This window comes from Cucurbita pepo, chromosome 4 (assembly GCF_057944985.1).
Source record: "Cucurbita pepo subsp. pepo isolate OVF chromosome 4, ASM5794498v1, whole genome shotgun sequence".
NCBI classification, from domain to species: domain Eukaryota; kingdom Viridiplantae; phylum Streptophyta; class Magnoliopsida; order Cucurbitales; family Cucurbitaceae; genus Cucurbita; species Cucurbita pepo.
In genome coordinates, this window is record NC_141801.1 from 7,278,199 (window position 1) to 7,301,932 (window position 23,734).

Below are 23,734 nucleotides of genomic sequence, written 5' to 3' on the forward strand. Positions count from 1 at the left end.
ACACTCAGTAATGTTTCGTTCCCCTCTCCAACCAATATGGGATCTCACAATCGATTATATTAGTAACCTTGAATTTTTCATACAAGAGATAACGTTAAATTGTAAAGAAAATAATCAAAATTATTATTAAAAATTAAATAATTAACTACGAAGCTTTAGGACATAAATCTTATCAACACGTCCGGCTAGAATACAAAGTGATCCTCATGCACAAAATGCATAATAGTAATGGAGTCCAACTCAACAATCATTTAAACGAACACCCGTCAACCAAAAGGGGGAAATGATGTCGGCACAACAGTTGAGAAGAGATATTAGCCATGATGAACTTACATTCGCTACCATTGTCGTAGTTGAAGAGGGGAGCTTCAGTGAGCTAACTCCAACAAAAATCTCATGGTTGCTACAGAACACCGCAACACAAGATTAGAAAATCAGACAAAGTATTTGTCTCCACCTGGACAGATAGATCACAAGATTGATTTTATGTTGGGTCGTGTTCTATAGTTCAACCTAATCTAGTTGAGTTCCACGACCAACTAAATGACTTGTTAAAAGTTGGTCCATTAGACCTGCAAATATTACTGTCAATGGTCACCCAAATGCTCGGAAGAGACCCTAAGCCAACATCTCTGCTAAAGGGGGGAGACAGAGACAAACCTCTTACGCAACTCATATTTACACGGGAAGACCATCTAGACAGATGAAGAGAAGGGTGGATCGAAAGCATTGACTACGACAATTTCAAAATGGAGAAAGAGTTATGATCAAGTTGATGTTAGATCAACTTCGATTTCAAGACAACAAAAACCAACGACTGGTGCAAAAACATTATGGACCAGCTAAAGTCATTAGAAGGTTAGAAAGTTATCATATAGGGTCCAATTGTTCTCATGGATAGTTAGGTTTTACTATTTCTAGTGTGTAAATACGGGGTGTATGACTATTCACTAAAATCATGTTTATACTCGTTGGAGCTGGAATGCCCCAAAATATACTAGAGGGGATGTGACTAGTTGTTAATTTTTCCTACCCGAGTTATGTGCTATTATGGGTTGTTGCTTATTTTCTTTTAGCCTATAACATTGTTTTCTTGCAAATTGATTTCAATGCATTTCTTTTCTCACGTTTTCTAAAACACTCTCTCAACGTGAATGAGGCTTGATCATACGTCCAATTTCTGCGACTTGTGATTTTCATACAACTGATTTATTTCCTAAGTTAGAACAAATGTTGCACAATTGCTGTTCCGCTACTACAAAAGCGCAATTGTGACACTCAACACCACTAGAGAGAACCTTTTAAATTGAACCCAGTAGGCAGACACGTGTGGAATTCGGCCATCGTTCTAAGAGCAAAATGCTCCTCCATATAAACTTACCCTAGGGCCTTCTTAGGGACCACAATGACTCTACGCACAACTAGCCAAGGTTGATGAGAAACCTAGACAAACGTAAAACATAAAGTACCCGAAAATCCTTAAGTTATGAACCCTAAGAGAATTAGGGCACTCCTTATAGGAGGTATGTATAGGGATTAGGTAGGCATTTGCTTGAAAAGTTAGCACAGACTTTAAGCCACAAATTTGGCCAACTCTAAGAGCAATATGAGCATATAGCTTTAGATTCTGTGTATAAGAAAGAGTTCGGCTAGATCCTGCCAATAGGTTGCTTACTTAATACTTTAAATACTCACTCTTTTTTAAGATCACTGATCATAGTGGAGAACGTGTTGGACGGGCGACTGTGGGGGATCTATCATGTCTTATATCTACTTGTTTGTAACTTTTAAGTATACACCTTTATACTTTACTTGTTCAGTTTTAATGTATTTATGTTGATTTTTGTTTGTTTTTTATTTTAAAAGAAATAAAAAAATGATCCTCGTGTCACAGTTCATGATTTGATGCATCAATAAGTAGATTGTTACACTACATGTCATAGTTCGTGATTTGATGCATCGATAAGTAGGACCGGTGGTTTACTTAGTTTACTTCCCTATAGTACACTCTATAACATTTTTGGCAGTTGTATGGTCTTGCGTGTGTCTATCAAAGATCAAATTTAACAACCTTTTATCTTTCATATAGCGTGTGTCTATCACGCATATCGAAACTCACACCTAAATTCAACAACTCACCTAAATTCTATGTTTTGAGGTTATGGCTCGGGGCCATATCCGACTCTCATCGACCCTATCTCTGACACTCATGTTAGGCTCGCTACCTCTATGTAGCTTATGCCTCAACTTGGCTTGAATGCACTCTTTTTTCATGTGTCGGATGATGCACCATCCTCAGTCACATTAGGATACTTATCTATTTCAACCTCGTTAATTGCGACACATGGTTAGTATAATTGCGACACATGGTTAGTATAATTGCGACACATGGTTAGTATAATTGCGACACATGGTTAGTATAATTGCGACACATGGTTAGTATAATTGCGACACATGGTTAGTATAATTGCGACACATAAACGTGGCTAAACCTTTCATCCTCCCGGGGCTAAACCTTTCATCCTCCCGGGGCTAAACCTTTCAGCCTCCCGGGGCTAAACCTTTCAGCCTCCCGGGGCTAAACCTTTCATCCTCCCGGGGCTAAACCTTTCATCCTCCCGGGGCTAAACCTTTCATCCTCCCGGGGCTAAACCTTTCATCCTCCTGCACTAGAAATTGTAACAGCTAAAGTCCACCATTGATATCATCCACTTCAACCTGTTACATATGGCTATTAGTCTCATGATAAGCTTTCACACTTTATAAAAAATATTTCGTCGGGTGAGATCTCCCATCCAACGTTATACCTAAGTAGGAAGAAAGTTAATCTGAAACAGAGACTACAGGAATTAATTAAGCCTTCAAATATAATATCAAACCTGTGTAACTAATATCTCTTATCAAAGAAGAAACATAAAAGCCATAGCTATATCTGAAGCCAAAACAACACAAGGCTCAGAGAGGATGACAACCACCAACATATAAGTTTGCCTCCATTCAACAAAAACATTCATAATGTGTTATTTCGAAACCAGGAAATCCAAGGACTCTCAATTCACCAAGGGCTCCATCTCAATTCTGTCCTTGCTGAACACTTTGGCAATCCTCTCAGTAGGGACCAACGGAAGGTACGAAGAGACCTTGTAGCCCTTCTTGGAGGTGCTTTGCACGGTCTCGTTGTATTTCTCGGTGCAGTACACTGCAGTTGGCAAGATGGCTTGTGCGACAGTGGGGAAAACAGGGAGCTGGTTGAGTCTGTGCCATGCCGAAGCTGCGCATTGCTCGGCCTTCGGCTCGTATTTGGAGTAGAGTTGCTTAGCAGTTGGCTCGTACTTGGCATACACAGATTTCACAATGCCAGAGACAGAGTCTTTAAGGCCAGTGTGTCTGACCTCCAAGGCTACATTTCGGGCAATTTCAGGCGCTTGCTGTGCAGCAGACATGGCCTGCGATGAGGCTTGCTTGATGGTTGGCGGTACATGGCGATCGATCTTGGTCACCGACTCGTCAACCTATACATTAACAATCAAAGAACATAAGTTTCTCAGTGTTTTAGCATTCAACGTTTTTGGTCTTTTGCATCATTCCAAGGGGAAAGAACTAACAACACAAAATCCTTTTTGCTAATCTCAACCTCAATCCTGTAAATTCTCAGTTTTCTCATCACGTTCTTCCATTAGAATTCGAAATGCACACAAAATGCTACCTAACATATCAACTTTGTATGAACAAACTGATTTGAATTCCATTCTGATATTTCTACTACAAAATTGGTATAATCTTCATTTGATCCTTGGAACTTTTTTAGAAAACATCCATTTCGATTCTTCTAGCATAAACTCAAATAATACTCAACCTTATACATGTAACATGTCCATATTGAACAAAGATACTTGAAGCCATGCCAAGGGAAAGTATAAACAGAGTTCAAGGACCAAAACGAAAAGTCTACAGTATATTAGGAATTTAATCTCCACAGAAATTCATTAGACTTTCCATAGAATTACTTAATTGAGAAGTTTTAATCCACAGGCTGAAATTGATAATTGACCAAAGGCATCTGATAAATCGATCCGAGAAGAAACCGAAGAGAAATTTATATGAAGAACATTCATAGAACAGCAACAGAAGAAAGAAAACCAACCTTGCGATCGACGAACTTAAGAACCTCAATCGGAACGCCGTGGAACTTATTGTACAAAGGACCGACAACAGACTTCACAGTGCCCTCGACAGTCTCAACGCCGGGCCTCAGTGGACCAATCCGGTTCTTCGCATAGCCATAAACGTTGAAGAAACACTCCGTCGCTCGAAACGCCGCCGTTTGAACAAACTCCAAATACTTCAGCCTCTCCTCCTCTGCCCTAGCCGCCTACACAAAATCCAATCAATCAATCCTCACAATCTCAGAAAACAGAAATTCCGCACAAAATCGACAAATCCAATTAAATCAATAACACAAACCACAAGAAATTCGAGTGATGAGAGAATCGTACCATTTCTTGGTGCTGCGACGAAGGATTGGAATCAGCCATAGCGAAAAAACGTGGGGGAAATTCAGAGGAGCTTGAGATTGAAAACGGAAGAAAGATGCGATTTGATGATTGATTTTGTAGGGAAATCGAAATGCTTAGCGATAGAATCGATGGAAGAGGAAGAGGAGAAGGAAAGGGAATTTATAGGGGAGAAGAACGCAGGTTGAGAGTCGGTCGAAACGGACGGCCATGGTGGAAACTGGAAGCTTAATGGGAGCGTAGATCTAGAAAGTCAAATGGAAGACATTGACTCTCCCTTACGCGTCGTTCACTTCGAGGGATCCGATACGGATGGTTCTAGAAAGCGTGCGAGTTATTTCCTTTTCTTTTTTCTGGGTCCCACCAAAAATAAATAAATAATTTATAAATTAAATTAGTAGGGTTATTTTTTAAAATATAAATCAATTTACGTACATATATTTAATTTCCAACATTATTTTTTATATTGTAAATTTAATTAAGTATTTAAATATATATAAATAAATATTTTGAGAACTAACATGACCATCTGGACCAATCCAACCCGAGAAAATTTATGGTTGGGTCAGGTTATGTTCATTAGTTAATACTAGTTGTTTGAGTTAAAAAATTTATAATCCCAACAATTTGGTTAAGTCTAAAAAAATGTCTCAACTCACACTACTCAACCGATCCAGACCTCTATTTTTGTCGTTTTTTTATTTTTTTAAAACAAAATATTTGAATTCTACCCAATTCTAAAAATAAAAATAAGTTTTTAATAAAGTTTTTTTTTTTTTAGTTTTCAAGGTAAAAAATAGACAACAAAATAACAAAACCCAAGTGAGAGTAGTTTGAAAGGCCGTTAAAAAAAACAAAAAATAACAATAATCACCTAAATTTTCAATTTTTTTTTTTTTTTTTTTTTTTTTTTTTTTTTTTTTTTTTTTAAGAAATCAATAATTTTTAAAAATGTCCTATATTAATATAAGTTTTCAATTTCATATTTAATAAATTTTAAAAAGAAAATAATTTATTAGGTATAAAATTAAATTTTATATTTAATAATATCGTAAATTTTCCATTAAGACTTTATACAATCTCAATTTTCAAACATCAAGACATTTTGTCGACATGTCTGGTTGATTCTTTGCACCCTCTAACTTCTTTAAACACATATCACCATCTATTAATTTGGAAGTGAAATAGTATTGTTTTGTCTTTGAATGATAGATTGGGTTCTTCATTAACTGTATGTCACTCTTACTATTTGTATAAAGAGTAAGTATAATCGTCAGATTATGTACTTTAGGCTGACAAAGAATCTAGTAGATGAACTGTAGATGGTCAAGAGTGAGTTTGAAATTACGAGCTCAAAGTGTATATGATGACACATAATTGGAGAAACATACTGAAGTGTGAGTTAATCGTAACACTTTGTGCCTCCTAAATATGAAAAGTCAAGCTTTAGAGATAGTTGACTATCATACTCATGGTAAATTAGAAAGAACCCAATGATGACGGTTAAATAATGAGTTCATTGGTTTAGGAACTCAATATGAGCATACTCGATATGAAAGAATACTTTTGTAACGACCTTAAATTTCCACATACTCAGAGTCGCTACTAACGTCTCATGCTCATCTATAATGCGGAAATATAACTCTTACATGAACATAGTTGATAACGTAAACTTCAAAAAAACGTTTAAAACAAGTTCTTCTCTGAAAAACACAGCCATGGTCTTACGTGTTTAAATATGAAATACTGAAATTTAGAGAAAATAAAAACAAATACAAAATAATTTAAAACAATGAAATGCAAAACAACATATTCTAACTTAAAGACTAGAAATTTAAATATGAATCTACCCTATGTTTTTTTTGAAGGGTTAGACTTAATTGCTACGAATAGAGTGAAGGGTGGCCAAGTGTCTATTTCAGGGCAAACCCTAGACGTAGGTTTGATAGTTGTAGACATGAATGCTTTTGATAAAATTCTCGGGATGGGTTGGTTAGCCTAGAATCATACCAGCATACGTTGCCGTTAAAGAAGTAGTTTTTTCATTGTCATCACTAACCAGCTTCAAGTTCAAGGGTACTTGTACGAGAACCACCCTCAAGATAGTTTCAATGATGAAAGCAAAGAGATTAATACAACATAGAGTTTGGGGTATATTGGCTAGTGTTGTAGATATAAGGAGGGAAGATGTAAAACCCGAGCCCTAACGAGAAATTTAAAACTTAATTTTTCATTTAAAGTCGAAATTATGAGATTTTATTGAGAGTTTTAGAGACCAAATTTTGAGAGGAGAGAAAACAGAAAATACCTAGAAAATTCTCAAAAATTCAAGATAAATATAGATGGCAAATGCATAGATGGCAGCACATGAGAGAGCGATTTCAGAAATTTTGAAGCTTCTAATATACAGTAAACCTAGCTCGGGAAGGCACTCGTCATCTAAGTAAGTAACCGAACATATTTTAGGTAAGTAATACTTGTAGGGATCGCTATAACGTATTAACATGCAAACATTCCTTTGCACCTAGGGATTGGTTAAGCCGAGGGGCTAACCCAGAACGTCCTAGAATTGAAAAATGGAGTTTAAACTGCTTGGACGCTCTAAGAACCTAGTAGGCCTCCACGATGTCTTATCATAATTTAAGTAGCTTACAAATCACGAAACTAGTTGAGTTATTATTGAGCGTAGAGTCGGGTCAGGGTCGATGCTCTGATCCCATGAAATTGGTTCTTGAGAATAACTAGGGATTACATGGGTAGTTAGCTCAAGGTATGGACCCCTATTGAGTGTAGAAATAGGCGAACTGTAAACCAGTCCCGGTTGGACAATGGACTACACAGGTAGGTGCAAGGATGAGAGCCCCTATTGAGGGTAGGAATGAGTCAAGGCTGACGGCACGACTTTGTAAATCGATCATGGAAGATATCAGAGACTACACGGGTAGGTGGTTTAGTATGAACACGTCTATTGAGTGTAGGAACGGGTCAAGGTCGACACCGTGACGCCATAAACCAGTCTCGAAGAGGGATTAGGGACTACACGGGTAGACGATCAATGAGGAATCAATCGAAACTTTGAGACCTACATAATAGCTAAGAGCATTGTAAAGGGTGAGTCCGAACTTCTTATATACTAAAGGAAAGCTGTGGGAACCCACTAGGAGAAGAAAGCGATAATAGCCTACAAGTAGGTCACTCCTTTTTTTTTTTTTTTTTTTTTTTTTGTAGGTACGGGTTGAGGTGAGGAGGTGCTCGAAAGCTGCACTGTCAAAGAGGGGTGTTGTTCTGGAGCCTCAGTCCGTTTTTTTCTTCTGTCTTACAATTTTCCCGGTTTTGTAAAATTTGGTACAACATCCTCTTATAATTGGATTTAGTATTTTATTTAATGGTGTTTTTGAATGTTTTTTATTTATTTAAATTTTATTGCATTTTATCTCTTATTTTATTTTACTTGTATTTTTATTTGTTTTTCGTATTTGCCTTTTTAGTCTCAATTCGAGTTTCAAACCCTCGAAAATCAGGTCGTGGCAGAAGAAAAGTCTCTGTTAGCGGTATCAATGGTATACTATTTTTCTAATGTGTTCTTAGATGATTTACCAGGAGTACCCTCGTCCCGAGCGGTAGATTTATGCATAGAGCTTGAAACGCGTACTTACCTATTTCTAAGACCCCATACCGCATGACACCAGCATAATTAAAAAAAAAAAAAAAAACTCAATGTACTGCAAAACTTGCTAGATAAGGGCTTCGTCCACCCCAACACATCTTATTCGACGCACTCATGTTATTTGTCAAGAAAAATGGTAGATTAATACATTTGTGCATGGATTATAGAGAATTGAATAAAAGAACGATAAAGAACAAATACTCTCATCCTCATATAGAGGACGTATTTAACTTACAGAAACGACAATGTTTTTCAAGATAGACATCCGTTCAGGTTACTATCCGACTATGATCACGAGTTTTAAAGGATGGGGTTTTAGTGGCCCCCACAAATGTGGACGCCATCACTTAACCAGGAAGGAAACTTATCAATTAAGAAAACTTATGGACGAAGTCATATATTTATAAGTTTGTTTTTTAAAAATATAAATAAAAAAATCAATTAGTTATCGAACGAATAAGAATGTTAACTGCATCATATAAGTTCAAATAAAATTAACTTAATATGTAGCGTTCCAATTTATTCAATAATAACGAAACGAAAGATCAAAGAATAATACATCACAATTGGCGCTACCATGTGATGGTAATATGAATTAAAATTAAATTCCAACCACTCCTGGCTAAAAAAACCATTACATGGTAAAAATATTTATTAATATATTTTTTTTAATTTCTAAATTTTGATATTTATATTTAATTAAACGGTAAAAATATTTAATAGGTTTCTAAACTTTAGACGGTATATTTATTAAATTCTTAAACTTAAAAAATGTCACGTGAACATATAATTAAACATGTTCAACCTTTGTTTTTAATTGGATATTAAATTTTTTAATTTTGTGTCCAATAAATTTGTAAATTTTAAAAATGGTCAAATAAGATCACAAAATTGAAAATATATAGGTAGGGTGTACATTCAACCCGACAACCCGGATCAACTCAACCTGAACTACAAGGGTTGGGTTGAGTTGGATTAACATTTCGGGTAGGGTTGGGTTTATTTTTCTAAACCCAAACTGAATCGGTTCGGTTTCGGGTTTGTGAGTAAAACCTTTGAATTGACCCGAGCCAAATTGAAATATATAACATATATTAAGAAACTTATATATCATTAATAGCCACAAATTTATAAATCACATCTAACATTAATAAACACTAAAATCTATAAATGACATAAATTAAATAAAACACGAAATTAAATTAAAAAAAAAAAAAAACATATTTATAATTTAATCTAAAGAAAAGATAAAGACTAAAGTGCAGCTTTAAAAGAAGTACACTAAATAAAGCTAAGCACAATAACCCACAAAGTTGTTCTTTTTTTTTTTTTTTTCCTTTATCCCTCCATATACATCTATATTACAATTCTACCCCCAATTACTCTTACATCTTGTGCAAGTTTCATGTCTTTTTGATGTCCAAAATTGTCCAAACAAGCACAATTTTTATTCTCACATCACCGTGCAACCACTGGGATTCTCCTCGCTAAAGAAGTCGAATGGATTAGACGTCGGAGAGTTCGATGGTTCTGTCAATGGTTGTGGTTGTGGTGGTGGTGGTGATGGTGGTGAAGTGTTTCTTACTGCAACTGAATGTATATATGAATATGGTAGTGGCTCGACGTAGTAAGGACCGTAGGTGGTAGTTGGGTGTGTCGTATTGTAACTAGTCACGTGAGTTGGTTGGGATGAGATTGTGTTATAACTTGCCATGTGAGTCGGTTGAGGTGAGATCGTATTGTAACTCGCTATGTGAGTCGGTTGGGATGAGATCGTATGTACTGGATGGTAGTATGGTTGGTTAAATGGAGGGGCGTGATTGGATGATGGAGTTGGATCATGAGGAGTGGCTGATCCTATGCTGCCAGGTGGAGGAACGACCTGTGGACCCTCCTCCACATCTCCGACAACAGCGCCGCCGCCTCCTCCGCCACTCTTCTCTTTCTTCTGCCCTTTTCTCTTCTTCTTCTTCCTCCCTTCTCCGCCGCCACCGCTGCTTGCCTCGACAGCTACCGCACCGCCACTTGCCCCACCAGGTTGAGTCTCACCGGGGATATTCTTATCACCACCTCCTCCCGATGTATACTCCACAACTCTTTCCACGGTGGCGCGGCCAATCTTCGCCGCAGCTCCGTCTCTATCGTTGCCCTGGGCAGCTCCACTAATTCCACAGTTCTCCTCATTTTTTGATGGGACTGGCACTTCTTTCGCCGGAGCCTCTGTTTCCGTGCTCTGTTTCTGCATTCCGCCGTCGTGCACGGCGGCGCTGACAAAGACAGGGATTTCCATAGCGATTTGCTTTTCTTTGATGTTTTTTGAGATGGGTATTCTTTCTGGCCATGGTTCTGCGTGCTTTCCTGCCTTGATTAACCTTTTAATCAATGTTTGTTCGTCTATATTCGTTGTTACTGTGACTTTCTGCTGCTTTCGATCGATTTCTACTCCGTGAACTCCTGTAATTGTGGAGATTGAAGAACACCCAGATGAACAACAATGGAAATTTTCGATCTTTTAAGAGAAAACAATGAACAAATTTTGAGGAAGGGAAAGAAATGTGAAGAAATGAAGAATTTGATGAAAGAAATTCATGTTAGAGGAAAAATAAGGCATACCCAGATGAGGAAACGAGAGGAATTTTGAATTTTTAACAAAATAAATGAAGGAAAAACAGAGGAAATTAAGATTTGAGTAAAAGAAAGCGATCAAAATGTAAAGAAATGAAGAAAAAATGAAGAACAGTACCATGAATATTATGGAGAATCTTGATCACTTTCCTCTTGCAACCTTCACAGTGAATGGAGACTCGCAACAAACATGTCTGCAAAATTTTAGCAGAAAATAAGAAAGATTTGAAAATGAAGAACAATTCAAGAACATTTTACCTTAGAGTTGAAGGGTTCTGAGGTCGCTTCGAAGTCTTTAGCTTCTGGTTTTGCCATTAGCAGCTCAAGAATGGAGCAGAGAGAGAAGTATTGGTCAACAGTTATGGGCTACAAGGTTATAATAAACAAAAGAAAAAGAAAAAGAAAGAGAAAAAGAAAAAGGAAAATCTTTTTGTTTTTTTTAAGAAAAACATGTTCTTTGGGCTGGCAAATGTATGAACTTGAATGGGGTTTCCTTTATTTTGATGCTTTTTCATTCTCTTTAATTTGTTTTGTTTTTTGTTTTTTTTAATGTAAATAAGTATGGGGACAAAAAAATATAATGTTTTTTTTTTTTGTACCATTAAAGGAACAACTTTTCATACTATAATGGCTCTACACATCTCTTTAATCTCAATTAACAATACCTATGAACCTAAACATAATTCCATTAGTGGGAGTATTCATTTGATTTAAAATTTGCATTCAAAATCTATTATGAAAATATAGTATATAGCACATATATTTAAGGGGGTTCGTATGACTCGAGAACTCAATCAATTTGGACTACCCAATACAAACTATAAAGGTCGAGTTGTGTGATATCTCACATTGGTTGAGGAGGAGAACGAAACACCCTTTATAAGGGTGTGGAAACCTTTCCCTAGAATACGGGTTTTAAGGCTTGTGGAATAAGGGTGTGGAAACCTTTCCCTAGAATACGGGTTTTAAGGCTTGTGGAGAAGTCCAAAAGAAAAAGTCCAAAGAAGACAATATCGGTTAGTAGTGAGCTTGGGTTGTTACAAATGGTATCAGAGCCAGACACTAGACTATGTGCAAGCGAAGAGGTTGTTTCCTGAAGGGGATAGACCCGAGGCGGTGTGCCAGTAAGGACGGTGGACCTCGTAGGAGGTAGATTTGGTGGGGTCCCACATCTCTTGGAGGTAGATTGTGATATCCCACATTGGTTGGGGAGGAGAACTAAACACCTTTTATAAATCCTTGAGAACAATATCTACTAGCCGTGGGCTTGAGGTGTTACAGGTTGGGTTAATTTTTTTTTCGGTTTGGACCCGAGCAGTCTGAAAAAAAAAATGGGGTTATAACTCAACCCAACCATACTCTACTTTTAAGATTATTATTAATATTAACAATATTTGATGTTTGTAACTGATATTAGTGATGTGTTTGCTATTTAGGAATTGCTCCATAGATCTCATCGATAATGTTTGATGCTTCTTGGGTCTTCTTTGGCCACTGTGAAATCACCCGATGAATTGCTGAGTATCTAGATTAGATGACAACATATGGGGATGACTTGTGTTTAGGGGTGAAAGGCAAACCAAGATCAGATATAGCTAGCTTTCTGCGAAATCTATTTCAGTAGTGTAACACACTACTAAATTAGTTTTCATGGATAATGTTGTTGGCTCGAGGTAGAGCACTCAATGGACTAGGATGGTCCCATTTCGTCTTACGGGAAACTCCAAATACAAGCCTAGATAATTTGTATATCCAATAGAAAGAAGTATTCACGAGAGAAGAACAACCCAACAACCCGACCCATAGATTAGGTTGTGAACTTTATTTGGGTTGTTTAGTTCACTAACACAACTAACCCGACATTTCGAAGTGGTCCAAAAAATTTCTCGACCTCTACATATATCATTTCTTTTACTAATATTCTCTATATATCTATCATAAATAACGAATCTTCTAGAATAAAGGTGGTTCTTGATTTTATTTGTTGTAAAGTTGTCAAAATGTATCTATCATAAATAACGAATCTTCTAGAATAAAGGTGGTTCTTGATTTTATTTGTTGTAAAGTTGTCAAAATGAGCCAATGATGTGGCAAAAGAAATGAGCTTAAAATAATTAATGTAATAACTCATATTATTCTAAATGTTTTCTAATTTTGTGTCCTTTCACGTTAAATAAATTATTATTATATAAATTTATTCCAAAAGTTTCATGAATAAAATTACGATAAGCTTTTAATAATTGTTTCAATAATATTTAATATTTGAAAATTCAATTCTCACACGCACCGATCTGAATTCGTTATTAAGAATCAAGGAAGTTGCTTAGAACCACGAGGACATTCATTCTCGACTCTTAGATCATTCAAAACCATCAAGAATCAAAGAAAAACGTGAGGTAAGAATTTGGGAGATCTAAGAGGAATTAGATTATGAATTTTTGATATTTTGTTCTTAGATGTATTTCGCTCCTTTTCCATGAAGAAAGCTAGAGTTGAATCAGACTTGAAAGAGGAGTTTCCGTGAACCTCAAGAAATGGTAAGAACATGATTTTCTGCCAAATTCAAGTATGTTTATTTCCTTTGGTAGTTAATCAACTTTAACGAAGGAAACAAGTTAATTTGAATAACGTAGAAAAAGTTATGAAAACCCATCAAAGAGAACACGTGTTAGCCAAAGAATCGTGAAGCACGTATGAGAAGGAAGGGAATGAGTGTCGATCAAACATAATTCATGGAGAAAAGAATTGAAAATTGTGCTCAGATGGGATTGAACATCCGTCAAGTACATGTGAATATCTGTGGAAGAACTGCATGACCTGAACCATCGACCCAATCTGACCACCTGGAGACTCGTGAATGCGCCCTTGATACACGCGCGTGAATTCATGCATATGGAGCCTTTTGCATACGTGACTGGTGTGTGACATGCGCTTGAATTAGGGCTTACGAAAGAAATTTCATAAATCTTGGAGCTTTTAGCATGCATAAAAGTTAGCTCAGGAAGTCATGCGTGATCCATGTAAGTAGTCACACGAACTTTAGGTAAGTAATACTTGTAGAGGTCGCTAGGACGTGGCTAGCATGCGGGCATATCATAGGTGGTTAGAGTAGGCATGTTTAGGACTCTAGTGGGCAATCTTGAATAAGTGAACAATGTTATTACGTAAAATTACGAAAATGCCCCTATGAATAGAATTTAAATTGCATGCCTATTTTAACACTTTATGGTTTGATAGAATGGAGGATGAGATATTGTGATTTGTGCTCCAAGTGATTGATGGATGTCATCTACTCGTTGGGTTTCCTTGCATGTTTCTAGTTTATGGATTTTGTGCTTAAGTGATGAACAGAGATATCTATCTAATAAGTATGCATGAATGTTTTGAATATGTTCCTCGTGCTTTAGGTGATCGACGTGATTATCTCCCTAGTAAAACATGCATGAGTGAATCAAGTTAAGAATAGGACGGTAGAGCTTGAGCAGTTTTTAAGTTAACTAAGGACAATACGTTTCCAATAGGCTAAGCATCCTAGGATTGTGAACGGCGATTAGAATTCTAAGCTTAGGTGCACTCACAAAAATGGTTTAACCCCAAGCGACCTGGAAACACGAGACGAGACTTAAACCGCCTAGACGCCTTAAGAACCTAGTAGATCTCAATGACTGCAAGGATGACTTAGAAAGCTTAACAAATTTTTTTGGTAATAAGAATGATGTAACCAAAACCTCTATGGTTAATTGAGCAACTATTTTATGTGGGGGCAAATGAAGGCTGAAGTCGTGATTTTATGAACCGCTCATAAGGAAGGACTTGGAGCCACATGGGTAGCTAGCTCTTCTATTTTGTGCAAAAAAAAAAAAAAAAAAAAAAAAAAAAACATGGCTGACGTGACATCCTCTAAATTGGTCTTGAAGAGAGACTTTGGACTACACAAGTAGTTTCTTAAGAATCAAGGCTGATGCTGTGATTCTGTAAACCGGTCCTGAATAGGGACTTGGTACTACACAGATAATTGTCTTAAAGCGAAGTGTTTCTAATTGTGTGTAAAAACATGTTAAGGCTAATGCTACGATTCCATAAATCGGTCTTGAAAGAGACTTCGGACTACATAGGTAGATATCTAAAGGTTAGTGTTTCTAATGTGTGTAGGAATGGGTCAAGGTTGACACCGGTTACTATCTTGGAGAGAGACTTGAGATTACCCATGTAGATAACTAAGGGTGAGAGATTCTATTGCATGTGGGAACAGGTCAAGGCTGACATTGTGACTCCGTAAACTTGTCCGGAAGGGGAACTTATGACCTCAGAGGTAGTCTTCAAGACCTCCACAAAAGTTTAGATAGTTGTAGGATTAGGTCCGAACTTCCTTGAGCTTGTAAGTAGATTGCTTACTTAATATTTTATACTCATACCTTTCTCCTTTTTTTATCCGGTGTTTGCAGGTTGTCGGTTGAAGTGTAGGAGAATTCTACAGCTACGCAATCACACAGGGATTCTCTCTGGAGGGTCAATCCATTTTTGTATTTCGAGTCTTTTTTATTTCATTTTGTAATGAATTCTGAACCTGTTTCTCCTTTTGGAATAAATTTGAACACTATCTTGTAATGAATTTCATTGGGGTTGATTGTTTTATTTTGATTTAAATTTTACTTTTTTTTTTTAGTCTGTGTCTTTTTAGTCACGGTCCGAGATTCAAAACTTGGATCGTAACATGAGTAGTTACCACAAATAAAACCACAAAATAGTAGTACGATCTCCATGCACACAAATATTTAATTGTCATAAGACCATATCAAGAATATGTGGTATAATAATGCCCATGCACACACATAGGCAATGTCCAAATATCATCATTAGCCCAATAAGATTACGCCCAATAATTTTCTGTACATTTTGAGATAATCATTGTGCCTGGAGTTCCTTCAACTCTGCTGGCGTCATGCGATAAGGTGCTTTGGAAATAGGCCCAGTTCCCGGCTTGAGTTCAATGACGAAGTCGACCGCTTGGGATGGGGGTATTCTAGGTAGGTCGTCCGGGAATACATCTGGGAACTCGTTTACTATTGGCACGTTTCCTAGGGTCTTCTCTTTTTTTTTCTTACGTCTACAACACATGCTAATATAGCCCATCCGCCTTGCTAAACTAACCTCTTTGCTTTCATCATCGAGACTACGTTGGGGGTAATCTCGGTACTTGTGCCTCTAAATTTAAAGGTAGGTCCTATCGGTGGTGAAAATTTTACTTCTTTTTTACGACAGTCTATACTAGCTCGGTTTTCGGCTAGTCAATCCATGCCTAGTATGACGTCGAAATCCATCATGTTTACTACCATCAGGTCAACGCTTTGAGTTTGGTTCCCTGTGATTACTTGGTCATTCTTTACTCTATACCTAGATACTAAGTCTACCCCTGAAGGGGTGCTTACAGACATTTCATGCAATAAGGGTTCTAAATCGAACCCTGCTTGTACAACAAAAGACATAGAAATAAAGGAATGCGTGGATTTAGAATCAAATAAGGTAAAAGCGAAATGACCTAAAATAGATAGTGTACTTGTCACCACGGCGTTGGACCTCCCAGTGTCCTTGCTCGTAGACGCATAGGCCCTAGATTGAGCTCGCGGTGGTGTTGGTTGTTTCGTCTGCTCAACTACTCTAGGCGGGTTTGGTTGTGCTTCAGCGTTTCCGGTCGTGCAGTTCACGGTGATGTACCCCTCTTGAACATCTATAACACGCTCGGCTGCCAGCCATGCACCTCCCACCGTGTAGTCTTCCACAGATAGTGCACCCTTCTTCTCTCTTCCTTCTAGCCCCATCTTGATTCCTGGGGTTCCTGTCGGTACGTTGAGGAGGGTGTCACTCATTCCATCTTCGAGCAAGTCTGTTGTTGGAACGTTGCCTACGTGCTAGTGGTGGACAGTTAGAGCCTCTTGATTCATGTGGGCGCTTCTGCAATTACTACCGGCTCCTCATGTCATTTCTCATCCTTTGGTTTCTTCAAAGCCTTGGCAATTCTCAAGGCTTCCTCATAGGTCTTTGGGTTGAACGATTCCAACATATGGCGGTTCTTGGTTCCAAACCCAATACAAACTTCTCTGCCATCTTTTCTTCGATGTCCACCATGGATGGTGCAAATCTCTTGAGTCTCTTAAACTCTCGGTTGTATTTCTCCACTGTGAGTCTGCCCTGTACCAGATGGGCGAACTCCTGCTGCCTCTTAAGTCGCTCTGACTTAGGATAATATTCTTTAAGGAATGCCTCCTTAAACAGTTCCCAGTTCATAGGTCCCCCTTCTAGGTTAAGAAGGGTTTAGTTATCTCTCCACCATATCTCTGCGTTCTTTTGTAGGAAGAATGTTGCGCGGGCGACCTTTTGGTTCTCTGGGCATTCCATAGTCTCAAAGGCGGTTTCTACAGTTGCATTCCACATTTGGGCTTCTATGGGGTCTTACAAGGAGCCGATGAATGGTCGAGGGTCATATCTCTTGAAATCCTTTATCCAGTTTGAACATCTAATAGGTTGTGGAGGGTTTACTAGAGCGTTGGCCTGAGCATCGGCCAGTGCCAGTGCCTGTGCTTGTGCCTATTGGCTGGCTAGTAGATTGGCTTGCTGAGTGGTTACCAAGATTTGAATTAAGACTTGGATGGACTCACACATTAACTTAGTATTAGCATCTACTCCGGCCGTTGGGTGTGCAACCTTAGGTGCGACTTGTGGTGGTAGAGCAGGCTGGGGTGGAGGTTCAGCTTGTGGTGGAGGCTTAACTTGTAGTGGAGGCACTTGAGGTGGTAGCACAACTGGTGGTAAGACTGGGGGCGGCGCAACTATTACCGACCCAGCCTCTGATCCTTCTCGAGGTGGGCCCTCTACTGCCACACCTCGTCCTATTTCTCTAACATGGGGTTGCCCCCATCCTTGTCTTCCTCTTCCTCTTCCTCTTCTTCGTCCTCTGGGTATAGTTCTATAAACCAATATAAGATTGCTTTAAGTCTAAGGCCTTAATACTATGCATATATAAATAACAATATACACCCTATACAAAACATCATAATGTCATTGAAGTAAACACTCAACATGTTATACATCATATCATACTCATTAATAAATACTTAAAATATCACAGAAATTTAAGTAATATCCACAGAAAAATGCATGCGAGTTCGAAAACGTTTCTCATTTCTCATCTTATGCAAGGCATACTTGACAGTGATGGGGCATCGATGTTGGGACCATGGAGCGTGCCAAGCCTACATTGTAGACTAGTCTACAAAATTTAAAACCTAGAGCTCTGATACCAACTGTAACGATCCTAAATTTCCACATATCTAGAGTCGCCACTAATGTCTTATGCTCATCTCTAATGTAGAATATAACTCTAAAGATGCTCATCTTAATTAGCGGAAAAAAAAATTTAAACTTTAGAATACGTTAAATCACTAGAAAACACTGCTGGTCTTACATGTTTCAAAGATCATGCTAGAGTTCAAAATAAGATAAAAATAATTACAAATTAAATAATTTAAATAAATGAAATGCAAATACCCTATCCTAACCCAGACTAAGGAATTTTAAATATGCAACTATCCTATGCACGTGCCACAGTTTCTGATCATGATGATGTCGTCAATTGTACATGGGCGCCTTGCCTTTACCTGAAAGATAATATGGCACACGGCTAGTATTTCAAAGAAATACTCAGTAAGTGACCCACTATAGAGGCCATGAGTTAGGGACCTATCTCTAATCATCGTAAGGGTGACCTTCAGTCTTGGACAAATTGGATGTGTAGTGCTTCCCTACACACGACTCACACATGCGAGTGTGAATCCCTAGGGCGCTCGCACATCCCCTGGACCCTCTAGTCAAGCTAATCTGTAACGACGTCCAGAGGTCAGCGGAACCCCATAGTATCATGCGCCTCATGAACACCCTCATCTGTGCGCATTCGCACCTATGTGCATTCGCACTTGTGTGCATTCGGGCTTATCATACGGTGCGCGTCCATACTCATCATCTCTAGGGGAAGTAGCCCTATGCTTATGAACATAGAATATGCATGAGGTTCCTCTAAATCCAATTATACGTCTCTTCTGACACAACCCTCTAATCTCCTCTCTTTGTTACACTGTGTAACACGTGCTCATAGATATTTACATTAATATCATTTTCTTACTCTTCAGGTTGTGTCCTAAGTCGATCTATGACATGATGCAATATGACATACAACATCCTAAGGCATGTTCAACATGGAAAACATCATCATGCAAGCAACATCGTCATGCATATATCATACTCATCATAAAAGTCATTAAGTGCATCAAATATAATTGTACGTCATGCATCAAAACATAAATAACGTACATTTAACATATATCACAACACGTCATGCTCATACATCATCATAATTCAAACAATCTTTAGCCTATCCTATAGTAAGGCCACCTACTTGGTTGGCCTTGGCCGAAGTACTCCCTAATTAGATAAACATAAGCTCCTGTTCCGTGAGAGCTGCTTCCTACGTTGCCGGAGTTTGTTTCCTATCACACCGTTCGCCACCTTCCGTTAGTATTTCACAATTAATTTACCAATAATTCAATAAATGTGAAATATGACTCTAAAACGGCCTCAAATACCTTAATCGGAGCCGAAAACAGGTCCAAGAGGATCGAAACAGTGGAAACCAGGCCGAAAATAGGTGAGCTGAGCCGAACAGCCGCCGAGCCGAGGGACCGCCTGCGTCGCTATGTGCCACGTGGCAGAAGTAGAACGTGCCACATCATGCAGTGTGCGTCGGGTCGAGGCGCGGGTCACACTCCGGTTTGGGTCGACTGCTGCATAAGGCTACTAGGCCGGGCTGGTTGTTGGGGCTCGATTTACTGGACTGGGCACAAGTGTTTGGGTTGTAGGCCGGTTTGATTGGACCGTGGGTCTGGTCTCGGGTTGGTTCAGCTTAACCATGGCTTTTGGGCTGGATTGAGGTTTGGGCCGCTGTAGTTGGGCCTCGATTTCACGAGCTAGACTTAGATTGGTTTGAGTCTCGGGTTTGGGTATTCGATTCAGACTGACCCAGATCCGATGGATCCTTCTTCCTTACCCGACTTTTGAGCAATTTTCTGTCGCATTTTCTCTCTCCTTCTTGCGGCGTTTCCATTGCCGATTTCGGTCATCTTTCTTCCTTTTCCTCTCCGTTTATCGTCCCTCTTTCCTTCCTCAAAGTTTTGTGGCCTAAAATTTCCTAAAACCATAGGATCTAACAACGTTTAGGAAAATCCAATTTTTCGACCTCAATTATCGACAACGGTACTTACGAATGGGCAGAAAACGTACTTTGAGTTATTGTGCTATCATTAGGGACCTTCTCGTGATGGTTAATGAGCGTTTGACGTTGGTTTTCTGGTGGTTTGGGACTAGTCAGAAAAATTGGAAACACACGGACATTATTCAAAATCTCTCTCTCTCTCTCTCTCTCTCTCTCTCTCTCTCTCTCTCTCTCTCTCTCTCTCTCTCTCTCTCGTATTTTCTTTCTTTTCAATATTTGTAGGTACTCTGATAAGTTCTGGGAGTCCTCGGTTGAAGGTTGAGCAAGGTGCGGTTGTCGTTTCGCGTGGAATCTGCAAAATTCGGCGGTCTCCGGAAAACTCGCGAGTTTTCCGACGACTGAGTTTTTTTTTTCTTTTTCCTTTTTATTTTTTCGGGTCATTACTTAAAGAGCCAAAGACGTATTAAGAGGCATCGCAAAATACGGCTTGAGAGTAGGCAATGGATAAAGAAATTATAATCTTCGAGTAAAATCAAACTTGGAAACTAGTGTCAAGACTAGGAGATATCAAATCCATCTTTTGCAAGTGGATTACAAAACAAAGTGTACTATGAATGGATAAATTGAGAGATACAAGGCTCGGAGTTAGATTCAAGGTTCTCTCAGCAATATGGATTAGACTATGATGAAGCGTTTAGTCTAGTGGCGAAGATCGTTATTGTACAAGTTCCTCCAACACTTATGGTAAATAAAGATTGAAAATTATGGGACAGATGAATACGAAGAATGCTTTCTTGCACGGAGACTTAAGCAAAGAGATCTACATGTACCAACCAAAGGAATTTGAAAATGGAGTTAGAATCATTAGTCAGTACATGCAAAGTTCAAAGAAGCCTCATTTGGATGCCGCTCAACGGATCTTAAGATATGTCAAAGGTACAATCAATTATGATCTTTTGTTCAAAATAAGGGAAGACTGCAAGCTAGCTAGATATCGTGATGCTGACTATGCAGGATATCATGCTATCCGAAGATCAAGCATCGAGTATGTGTTCAAACTCAATTCGGGAACAATTTCTTGGTGTAGCAAAAGACAACCAATAATATCATTGTCAGCTAAAGAAACAGAGTATAGAGTAGCGATTTGAGTAGTTCAAGAAATTACGTGGCTGAAACTGTTAATGAAAAACTTGCACCAAAAAGTATACTATCGATACCACTTCATTGCGACAACTAACCTACGGTTCGCCTGGTAGAAAATTTGATGTTTCATGGTAGAACAAAGCATGTGAAGGTGCACCGTCATTTTATTAGAGACAGTCTTGAAGGAAGAATACACATGACCAAGTGGTAGACTTGTCTACAATAGTGCTGAATATTTGCAAACATGAGGGCTTTTGCTGTCAGCTCAATATGGTACGACGAATAAGAACTAGTGTTGAGGGAGAGTGTTAAAATATCGTCACTAGCCCAATAAGATCAAACCCAATAATCATACGAGCAGATTGCTTGTGCACTTTATGAAAATAATTAAGGTATTTTACATATTTTAGGAAAATGATTTAGATATTTTAGAAATAAAGATGGGTAGATATTTTAGGAAAATCCTTTAGTTATTTTAAAAATAAAGATACCTAATTAATTTAGGAAAATTTTAGGTATTTTACGAATAAATAATTAGATATTTGACAAATAAATTGTCTAGTCTTTGCTGTAAATACCCTCCACCCTACCAATGTTTCATCCCAAAGAAATACAAGACAAAATGCAGTAGTTTTTAGAAATTGTCTTATAATCTCTTCTCGATTGGATTTAATCAATAGTGCGAGTATTTCCCACAAAGAGTTGTGTTTAATAGATAATTGTCTCCAAGGCCACATCACACAGTTCAATATAATTGACATGCTCAGAAATAGGTAATTACTACAATTCTCATGCATATAAATAAATTTGACGGGGGTGCTACCAATACTTGCACGGATTGGTGGAACGGGGCATCACCAAAATTTATGGTGATACCAATACTGGTATGAATTACTTGCAGGGACATAACTGGCATAACCAAATTTTACCCCATTGATTAAGAAGGATAAAAAGGGTGAAACTTGTCCTACATAGATACATGCATATTGCAAACAAGGGTGTAACTTCTAGGATTGAAGCTTCAAATCTAAGGAACCACCATGTGGCTGTAGTTGTGGCCCTAGAGACCTAGGCTCGAATCCCAGTAGCCCCAATTATGTTTCTTAAAGGCTCCGGTAGGCTTGAATATGATATATGGTCGTGCAAACCAATTTAAAGAATAGGAGTCTAAAGAATAGGAGTGTTATGTGGTGACCCTCACATGTATATATCGAAGGGTTAGTGCTGGGCTAGCCAAAATCAAAGTTTCTCAGAAGCTTGATCTAAACAAATGAGCTTTTTATGATTACATCGGGAATAATCCTACAAAAGGTAGATTATTCAGAGCGGGTTCCATGGACAAGGGGGATGGAATAGCTGTTGGGTGGTTAGGACACCCTGTGTTTTAGAGAGAAAGAAGGACGCACACTTTTTGTTAGGACACCCTGTGTTTTAGAGAGAAAGAAGGACGCACACTTTTTGTACGCCGTATGCCGACCCTTTTTGAAAACATTTCCGATTGTTTTGGTAGACAGCGACAGAATTGTTAGAGGTGATCTTCCTTTTCGAAGAGCAGAATCGAAGTATAGTGTTGAACTGGTCGATGTAACTGTTGAGTTCTATGGTGGTGAACTCAAGGGAGTGAGTTATAGTTGCTACTGTGAAACAACAAGACAAAGTGGCAATGAGTAGTGCACTCAACCAATCACCATGAGTGTTAATTTTATAGATACTTTTCGCTATAAACTTATTAGGTTGATAGGAAGTTTATCGAGACACTCGTATTCATTTTGAGACTGTTTTAGTAATGTTATAATTTTTTTTTTTTTTTTTTACTTTAAATGGCTTAAAATCTTTCTTTGCTACATTTAAATAAATTAAACTAAGTGTAAATATTTCATGACCAAGATTTGCACCTGTATTTGAAGTACGAACTTAACACTAATGATCTCAACATTGTAACATTGCCCATCAAAATTAATTAGAAAAATTCTAGAGTAAATTACTTTTTTATAATATATAAAAAATATCATGTGGCTGTAGTTTAGTGGTAAGAATTCCACGTTGTGGCCGTGGAGACTTGGGCTTCAATCCCAGCCGCCACAATTATGTTTCTTAAGGGCCTTGCATCCTAAGTAAGGTTGGGTGCATAAGAACCTTCTATTTTCTTAAATAAAGCATAAGTCTACAAATATTTTAGAGTAAACGACTTTTTTTTGACATATTAGTGTGTGGCTGTAGTTTAGTGGTGAGAATTCCACGTTGTGGCCGTGGAGACCTGGGCTCGAATCCCAGCAGCCACAATTTTAAACTTGTAATTAATTATTTATTTTTAAAATTGACACGACCTAACTTCATAACTGTTACAAATGATTTGATCCAAATCGTTCACGTGAAGACATTTATGAACTCAATTTCAACCAACGAAAATCTTCAAATTCTCAAGAAATTTCTAGCGGAGAGAGGAAGTTAGAGGATGTGAGTCAGTGATTAGGAGGGAAAATGGTTGAGCATGATTATAACAAAGATATTACCATTTGAACA

At 38.1% G+C, this 23,734-nt stretch overlaps 2 protein-coding genes and 1 non-coding gene across 3 annotated transcripts; 1 reads left to right on the plus strand and 2 right to left on the minus strand.

Moving 5' to 3' along the window:
- Positions 1-2,841: 2,841 nt before the first annotated feature.
- LOC111792892 (Rubber elongation factor protein (REF)) lies at positions 2,842-4,720 on the minus strand. The gene is made up of 3 exons (XM_023674513.2): positions 4,497-4,720; positions 4,145-4,372; positions 2,842-3,512 (listed from the first exon to the last, which is right to left on the minus strand). The coding sequence occupies exons 1-3, from the start codon at positions 4,533-4,535 to the stop codon at positions 3,051-3,053; spliced, it is 729 nt and encodes a 242-aa protein (XP_023530281.1). The 5' UTR covers positions 4,536-4,720; the 3' UTR covers positions 2,842-3,050.
- Positions 4,721-9,383: 4,663 nt separating this feature from the next.
- On the minus strand, positions 9,384-11,226 carry LOC111792876 (uncharacterized). The gene is made up of 3 exons (XM_023674489.2): positions 11,065-11,226; positions 10,925-11,000; positions 9,384-10,635 (listed from the first exon to the last, which is right to left on the minus strand). Exons 1-3 carry the CDS (start codon positions 11,119-11,121, stop codon positions 9,635-9,637), a joined length of 1,134 nt encoding a protein of 377 aa, XP_023530257.2. The 5' UTR covers positions 11,122-11,226; the 3' UTR covers positions 9,384-9,634.
- A 12,195-nt stretch (positions 11,227-23,421) lies between these two features.
- On the plus strand, positions 23,422-23,493 carry TRNAH-GUG (transfer RNA histidin (anticodon GUG)). The gene has a single exon. It is a non-coding gene; the product is annotated as a tRNA-His (tRNA).
- The last annotated feature ends 241 nt before the right edge of the window (positions 23,494-23,734 follow it).

Coding starts and splice junctions, on each gene's coding strand:
- LOC111792892 (XM_023674513.2), bottom strand. CDS start 4,535: ATGGCTGATTCCAATCCTTCGTCGCAGCACCAAGAAATG. Junction 4,373..4,496: donor CGTCGCAGCACCAAGAAATG/GTACGATTCTCT, acceptor GATTTTGTGTAG/GCGGCTAGGGCAGAGGAGGA. Junction 3,513..4,144: donor TTAAGTTCGTCGATCGCAAG/GTTGGTTTTCTT, acceptor GTTAATGTATAG/GTTGACGAGTCGGTGACCAA.
- LOC111792876 (XM_023674489.2), bottom strand. CDS start 11,121: ATGGCAAAACCAGAAGCTAAAGACTTCGAAGCGACCTCAGAACCCTTC. Junction 11,001..11,064: donor CAGAACCCTTCAACTCTAAG/GTAAAATGTTCT, acceptor AAAATTTTGCAG/ACATGTTTGTTGCGAGTCTC. Junction 10,636..10,924: donor GATTCTCCATAATATTCATG/GTACTGTTCTTC, acceptor CCACAATTACAG/GAGTTCACGGAGTAGAAATC.